The sequence below is a fragment of the Diaphorina citri genome, unplaced genomic scaffold (genome assembly GCF_000475195.1).
Source record: "Diaphorina citri unplaced genomic scaffold, Diaci psyllid genome assembly version 1.1 scaffold276, whole genome shotgun sequence".
Classification (NCBI taxonomy): Eukaryota; Metazoa; Arthropoda; class Insecta; order Hemiptera; family Psyllidae; genus Diaphorina; species Diaphorina citri.
The window spans coordinates 146,105-154,738 of record NW_007377712.1 but is presented as its reverse complement, the minus strand read 5'-3'; the positions used below and the strand labels follow the sequence as shown (position 1 = coordinate 154,738).

At 35.0% G+C, this 8,634-nt stretch overlaps 1 protein-coding gene across 1 annotated transcript; it reads left to right on the top strand.

Annotated features, from left to right (window-relative positions):
• Positions 1-876: 876 nt before the first annotated feature.
• On the top strand, positions 877-1,946 carry LOC103506956 (glutathione-independent glyoxalase DJR-1.1-like; the record flags this gene model as incomplete). The annotated part of the gene is made up of 3 exons (XM_008471386.3): positions 877-1,161; positions 1,345-1,414; positions 1,729-1,946. Coding segments are annotated over 3 exons (486 nt in total), but the record flags the coding sequence as incomplete, so codon positions are not given.
• Positions 1,947-8,634: the final 6,688 nt, after the last annotated feature.

Genomic DNA, 8,634 nt, shown 5'->3' with positions numbered 1-8,634 from the left:
TTTTTAAAATATATTTATATTTTTTTTATTCGTATTGTTTTATGTTGCTGATGAAAAAATATCTTTCAAAAAAGTTAGATTGAAGTTCTTATTTTCCTTCGTATACCCACCTACTTTTAAATAGGTACCTACCTAGCGATCAAAAAGGTACCTACTCATACGTGGCTCCGTAAAAAAAATGAATTCCTGGAGAAAAAAAAAAACTCATTGCCCTGAAATTGGAGAGGGAAAGGAGGAAAAGATAGGAGAATGATAGGATAAAATCTATGCCGGATGGGAATCGAACCTATCGAAACTTGGAGCTCTCTTCCTACAACGCGCCTGTCTTCCAGCTGATTATCCAATATTATCAGCTGATTTTTGTGTTGTTTATCGATTGTCGAAAAAAAAAGAAAAGTGTGATAAAATAAAAGGTATAACTAATTATTATAATTATTAATTATTACTTCTTTATTAGTCGAAAGACAGAAGCAGAAAGTTAAAATTTCCATCACTGAATATAGGTACCTATACCTACCTCGAAAAATATCGAAAAAAATGAATGTTATTTTTGGGTATCGTGTGAATCGAGCTTTATATGTTATCTCAATTATTAGTCGAAAGACAGAAGCAGAAAGTTAAAATTTCCATCACTGAATATAGGTACCTATACCTACCTCGAAAAATATCGAAAAAAAAATGAATGTTATTTTTGGGTATCGTGTGAATCGAGCTTTATATGTTATCTCAAAGTCAACGAGCACATTCAAAGTTCTATCCCAATCCATTTCAAGTTCAAAATCAAATTTAAAACTTTTCAATAATTCCATTTTAGTTTCATTGTATAATTCAGGTAAAACTTTTTTTTGAAAAAAAAAAAAAAAAAAAAAAAAAAAAAAACTTGCAATCTACAGCACTTTTCAGAAATTTTGGACCAGACACAAGTTACATACCTCACTGATAGTTAGCTGCTATTCACCTGAATTGAAAACTAACAATTTTATTCTTCTCCACCAGATCAATGTGGTAGCAGCTTCTGTCAACTCTGCACTTCCCCATGTAGAATGTAGCAGGGGAATCAAGATCCTTCCTGACCTACCATTGGAGGAAGCACTCAAGAAGGGACCATATGATATTCTTGTTCTGCCCGGTGGATTGAAGGGAGCTGAAACTTTTGCTAAGGTAAGTAGGAATATAGGAAAGAACTAGGGTTTCTCAATAAGAAAATTTAGTTCTATGAAATTCAAACTCCTTCCGACCCATTTTTTAGAAAAAAAAAAGCAATAGTTACATATCTATCTACATTGTCATGTGTAAATGTAACACAAACTTTTCTTACATTAATTTTTCCCTTGTTTCTTCTAGGATGAAAATGTTGGCAAACTACTTCAACAATATGAGAGTGAAGGCAGAAAAGTTGCAGCCATTTGTGCAGGTAAGAAGCAGTTTAACTAGCTTTTCAGATGCTGAATTGAATCAAAGGCAGAAAAGTTGCAGCCATTTGTGCAGGTAAGAAGCAGTTTAACTAGCTTTTCAGATGCTGAATTGAATCATGTTGACAGTTCATCACAAGGTTAAAAGGTAGATTTTTGAATTGAAAATCCAAACTGAAAATCCAAATTGGGTGAATAGGTACCTAAAAAAAAAGTGGTTTAGATGAATGAAACTAAACAAACATAGAAATGAAAGCATTGCAGCTGTGCCCAATAATAACTGAACTTGCCTCAAACAAATAACATTGGATTCCAGCTCCCACAGCTTTGAAGCAGCATGGAGTGTTCAAGGCGGCTAAATTGACATCATATCCCGCATTCAAGGAAGAACTGTCAGCAGGTGGTTACCCCTATAGTGACAAAAATGTGGTGGTTTCAGGTGAGTAGATAATTTAGAGTAAAATTTCTTTGAAATACAAGCTAGCCCATAAGCTCTCCTGTGTATGTTAATGTAATAGCTGTAGACACTAAGGCCACATCAACATCAATGGCATTGTTGGTAACTAGCTTATCAGATTGTGATGAAAAAAAAAAAAAAAAAAAAAAAAAAGAAAACATGTTCAGAAAAAAAGTGGTCATAGGGACACATCTGTTGGTAAATGCATCAGTATACTGCAGACCTCACTCAGAAGAAATGTCTAAAAACCAAGCTGTTTTATGTGTGACCATTTTTGCCCAGGTATGAATTGATATTGGACTATCCATTTGGAGCAGTTTAGACGTTCTAGTGTAAATAATAGAAAGGAAGCAAGCAGCAAGCAAAAAAAAAAAAAAAAAAAAACTTGGAACGTCACTCTGTTTACTGATATAATGCAGGAAATTTTGATTACAAGCAAAGACCAAGCACAGCTGTTTGATTTTAGTCTGAGCAAATTGTGGAGTCGTGTTGGTGTGCTGAAGCTGCCTTCAAAAGTGGCTGAAGCGTTCTCCTGATCACACGCAACAGTGCAATGATCTAGTAGAGGGAAAAGTTGCTTATCAGAGACAATTATATGATTTAATTCAGTGAGACTGAAGTGAGAGTGGTTTTGCTATAAGCATTCCTAGGGTAGGTACTTTTTTTGCAAATGATATTGAAAATTTTAATTCGACTCTCTTGAATCTAATTGCTACCATGGGGAAAACTTCGTGTCTCTAAGTATGACCATAAGAAGTCTGGTTCAAATTCACATAGGTTATATTGTTGCATAGAAATAGAGTGGTGCTATCAAGTTTTGAAAGAAAAAAAAAGTTACACTGCAGTTTTCATTTTCTTAGCAAATAAAACTAACGGCAGCAAGGAACAATTTCAGGTGTTGTGAAGAATGACCTGACGCGACATACTAAATCAAAAGGTACGTCATAGCCAATCAAGTAATGTTTGGATATACCACGTAAGTATTTGGTAGTTATACCTAGGGTGACTATATATATCACTTACGAGATTTCTTCTAAACACCTAATTGAAAAACCAAGAGAAAACACAGTCTATGAAATTTACAGTTTCTAGGGAGAAGAGGATATATTTATTTACACATTTTGAAAATTAAATTTCTGATACATTAACTTTACCTTAAAACTGATTTTCTCTCATTTAAAACTATCTTTTAATTATGAATTACTACTGTTAAATATAATTTGAATTTTTAACAAAATGATACGTCTGTTTGTGGGATTGAATACTAAACAAAAACTAGTATACTGAACCTAAGGTCTACTACAGGGTGCGGCGCGGTTATTTACTTTTTGAAACTTAGATTAAAAAAAGGCTGTTATTCGTACCTGATGATTGTTGTTCAATTATTATCAAGAAATGTGGGAAATTTGATTTTATGAAGGTTCGAACAGTACACCATTCAAATTACGACCGCTATTGACGATACACTCTTTAGGCGATTTCTGAAATTTCGCTCTACTTTTCCAACATTGCAACAGGTATACGGCCCATTTCGCGGCGAATGTTGATTACCCTGTTAGGTTTCCTCAAATCCAAAGGTTACAATGATCTTAACAATTGAAGAGTTCAAGCACAATATTCACGCGAAATAGGCCGCATAGCTGAAAAGGAGAGAAAAAAAAGATTGGAGCAATCAAAGAGAACAGAAGGAACGTGAGAGCTGATCCAAAATTAACTTTCAGACCAACTTATGACGGGATATAAGAATCATAAGATGAAGTTGTGTAGCTGATAACAGACTTCGTTTTCATCTGGATAGGTAGAGTAATTCTGAATGGCGGAGGAGGAAGAAGCATCACCAGAACCATCAGGGAGACAAGAAGGAGGAGAGGTTTGGTGTTTGGACAGAATTGAGAGATTTCTATTCGCTGCAATCGTATTGCCATTACGTTGGTAGTTCTTTTGTCCCTGAAAACATTCAATAATTTGCTAGAAAATGGAGTTCGCATAGCTGTTGCAATGTTGAAAAAGTAGAGCGAAATTTCAGAAATCGCCTAAAGAGTGTATCGTCAAAAAACATTCATAAAATCAAATTTTCCCCATTTCTTGATAATAATTGAACAACAATCATCAGGTAAGAATAACGGACTTTTTTTAAATGGAGTTCATTTCTTTTCGAAATCGAATTCAAATATAAGGCTTTGCCTATTGGTAGTTGCAGATAAGTACAAAGAAGCGCATTGTGTTATTTCCTGAAATAGGGTTACCCAAGGAATTCCAATATACCTACATATGTATTTATGTACCTACTAGATATCATCATATCATTTGTTATTTGACTCATATTAGCTCGTTCAATCCTATGCTCAATTATGATTGAATTGAGTAGTGTGACAAGATATTTCTTCTTACTATTATTGTACATGTTGTGTACGTTAGGTATACTTCAAAAACTTGGTAGGAACAGTCCCAGAAAATATTGGAAAATAGATGTTGAGAATAGAAAGGAAGTATCAATTATAATTGATTGTAATGAATTAAGGCACAGTGTGAAAAAAAAATCACGCAAAAACATCCTGAGTGAAATTCGTGTTGATGTTGAATTTAATTTGGTAGATGAACTGTTGGAAACACACATTTTAATATTGTTTTGTTTTAAACACAGAGCAGGGGTAGACTACTAAGCAGGGCATGCTCTGTTTTTATCGGTCTTTTTCAACTACTAGATTACCGCGGTCAAGTTACAAATTTCTACCTCGGAAATCAAATATTCTCTAAAGAAAACTGCCTAAATTGGAGTTTACTTTGGATTTTTCAAGTAGGGTACCCACCTAAGCCACGAGCTACCCAGAAATACCTAATAACTACTGGTTGTGAAGTTGATAAGCCGGATTGGTGATCCTACCTTGCTAAACACAAGTATTACAGAACAATCAGTTTTTTTATCTCCATTTGTTCGCGAATTTCCAAACCGCCGTACAATACATGTTATCTATGCTAAACCAACACTAATGAGCATGGCAGCTTACACATTTTATGTAAGTACCTATACCTATGGGATGATTTTATGTAAGAGATTAAAATAATTGCTATACCGTAATAGGCATTATTTAAATTCTGTTTAGTTTTATTATCAGAGTGTGTAGTACCTATGCCAAAAATAGGTACCTACCTAATAATAAGGAATGGGTCACCCGTCCCCGTCTTTTGTAGGTACCTACTTAATGAGAAGAGCAATAGGGTGCACCTGGTGTATCAATCAATAGGTAATACCTACGTGTATTGTGCCGATTTTTACTATCAATCGATACAAAATCATGCAGAACTTTTTCCAACCTAACTTATCAGAGTGTGTACCTATGCCAAAAACTATCGAGAGCCTAACTGTCGCTGGGAAGGCCTTCAAATGGTCTGATCATCGTTACTAGTTACTAGTAGGTATTCCTAGTTCCTGGTAATTTTGGAAATTCTACCAAATAAGTAGATGATATAATAACCAAGTATAATGATGTAAGAAACCCTTTGATAAGGAGGTAGATATCTACAATACATAACTAGGTACTTCAGAACTTCAGTACCTAAGTGCTGGATAGGAAATGGTATACTCGTATTATAAGTGTCAGGTAACTAATACCTACCTAGTAATCCTAGAACCTATGTAATAAGCAAACCAACCTAAATGGTTGTTTTATGGTTCAAAAATAAAATAGGTACCTACCTACGACTACGAGGTGAGCTAAAAGAATTTTGGAAAGAGTTGTGTGCAATAAGTGTATGCAATAACTTTCTGATCAATTTTTCTGATAAGGCTTTTTATCAGTCAAAAGAAAACAATTTATGTAGGTACCATTGAAAAAATTGGTCAACACAGAAAAATTCCTTGGTTTTAGTATAATAGTTGGTCCGTTAACAAGAGGAAGTACCCGTTTCTTAGTCCAAATACCCGTTCACCCATTCTCATAACCACTTCAGTATGGTGCCATTATCTCACATGTTCGATTTCCAAACCATATGGAACTATTTCTCGCTTTGGTTTGTGATCAGAACAGGGCTTGAAAAAATGAAAATAAACGAAATGTATAACACCGTGAAGGAAAGAGTCAAAATGGCAGAAGAAGCTAAGGCCAAGGTGGAATAATGGTTTTTGTTTAAAATTAACGTAGGTAATAATTAAGGATGAATACAAGTTGCAAAATATTTTTATTGGTCATTCATGTCGTGACTTTGTCAGAACCAAGTGAATGTAATTCTGGAACAGGTGAGTTTTTTCCGCTCGGGGCGGGAATCAAACCCACGACCTAGCGCTTACAAGGGTTAAGGCAGACGCCCACACAGCTGTAAGTTTGAAATGGACATCAGCCCGCCTAGTTAGCTTGGTTGGTAGCGCGTCTGCCAAGTAAGCACTAGGCAGCGGGTTCGATTTCTACCTATTGGCGAACTTTAAGGTGAACAGGTTTGTTTTCGGAACGGCTGGCCTCCTTCTATTCTGTCCACTTTCTCTCTTCTCTCTTCGATTTCTCCTCTTCCTTTCAGACTTTAAAAAGCACGACAGGGAATTTAAAATAAGGGACTTATAGCTACTTACCCACTCTGAAAGTCTGAACTCATTCGGAACGGCTGGCCTCCTTCTATTCTGTCCACTTTCTCTCTTCTCTCTTCGATTTCTCCTCTCCCTTTCAGACTTTAAAAAGCACGCCAGGGAATTTAAAATAAGGGACTTACCTATAGCTACTTACCCACTCTGAAAGTCTGAACTCTATCCCAACGACCCTGAAAATCCTGGAATCCTCTCTTCCTACAACGCGCCTGTCTTCCAGCTGATTATCCAATATTATCAGCTGATTTTTGTGTTGTTTATCGATTGTCGAAAAAAAAGAAAAGTGTGATAGAGTAAAACCCCCAATGGCCGACACCCTTAAGGAACTTTTTCCATAAAAACAGCATTATGAACTTAATACCACCTCTAGTCTGAAGATTTTTTTGTGGAAATAAATAAAACATATTGTATTTTAGTAAGAGACATAATTTTTTTATTGAAATGTTGCTCCAAAAAAATTAAAAAAATACTTTTATGGAAAAAGTCAGAAAAGAGAAATGTTGAAGTCGCCGACACCCATTTTTTCAGTGGCCGACACACCATTTGCAGGAGTGGTTGACACCATTGTTGACACTGTGTGATTCGTTGACACCCTTCACTTATGATCACCTAAAAGGTCTTTTCGTGCAAATGGTGACCTTTTAGGTGGGTATTTGCAAATATTAGACAAACCCTAACCCCATCTGAACATGAGAGGAGAAGAAGAAGAAGAAGAAGAAGAAGAAGAAGAAGAAGAAGAAGAAGAAGATAAATTTATTGTAAAAAAAAAGCTCTTTAGCTCCTTTTTCTTCGTTCCTGACTTGGACTTATCATATTTTGTTGTTACTTTCCCCATTTTGCTGAAACAAAATAATAGTAAAAAAAAAAAAATACCTACCGAAGTAGATAAGTTCCTAGATAAATTTAAGCTATTTAGGCATTTGATACAAATAAAAGGTATCAGCTTCTGATCAAAAGTGCGAACAAAAAACAACTCGAAGGATGTGTCGAAGACAACAATTTAAACAATATTTTGCAGAAATCATTGACAACCCACGTTATCTAGGGATATAATATGAAAATGCAACCAAAGAGCAATATAAATTGATTAAACAATGATATGGGAAGAAGTATAGAAAAAAAAAAAACACACAAAAAGATTAAATAGGTACCTATGCACAATAGAGTCCTAAAGATAAAGAAACAACTCGGCTAACTAAAACGGACCAAATATGATATCGACACTGATCTATTTTGCCGTTGACGCTCCTCCTTCTTTGAAATAAATAGCTAAAAAATGTCAATAAAACAACTTTATCAATTAATTAAACATTGATAAACAGTAAATGTAACACAAACTTTTCTTACATTAATTTTTCCCTTGTTTCTTCTAGGATGAAAATGTTGGCAAACTACTTCAACAATATGAGAGTGAAGGCAGAAAAGTTGCAGCCATTTGTGCAGGTAAGAAGCAGTTTAACTAGCTTTTCAGATGCTGAATTGAATCATGTTGACAGTTCATGACAAGGTTAAAAGGTAGATTTTTGAATTGAAAATCCAAACTGAAAATCCAAATTGGGTGAATAGGTACCTAAAAAAAAAGTGGTTTAGATGAATGAAACTAAACAAACATAGAAATGAAAGCATTGCAGCTGTGCCCAATAATAACTGAACTTGCCTCAAACAAATAACATTGGATTCCAGCTCCCACAGCTTTGAAGCAGCATGGAGTGTTCAAGGCGGCTAAATTGACATCATATCCCGCATTCAAGGAAGAACTGTCAGCAGGTGGTTACCCCTATAGTGACGAAAATGTGGTGGTTTCAGGTGAGTAGATAATTTAGAGTAAAATTTCTTTGAAATACAAGCTAGCCCATAAGCTCTCCTGTGTATGTTAATGTAATAGCTGTAGACACTAAGGCCACATCAACATCAATGGCATTGTTGGTAACTAGCTTATCAGATTGTGATGAAAAAAAAAAAAGTAAACATGTTCAGCAAATAAGTGGTCATAGTGACACATCCGTTGGTAAATGCATCAGTATACTGCAGACCTCACTCAGAAGAAATGTCTAAAAACCAAGCTGTTTTATGTGTTGACCATTTTTGCCCAGTATAATTGATATTGGACTATCCATTTGAGAGTTTTAGACGTTCTAGTGTAAATAATAGAAAGGAAGCAAGCAAGCAAAAAAAAAAAAAAAAAAAAA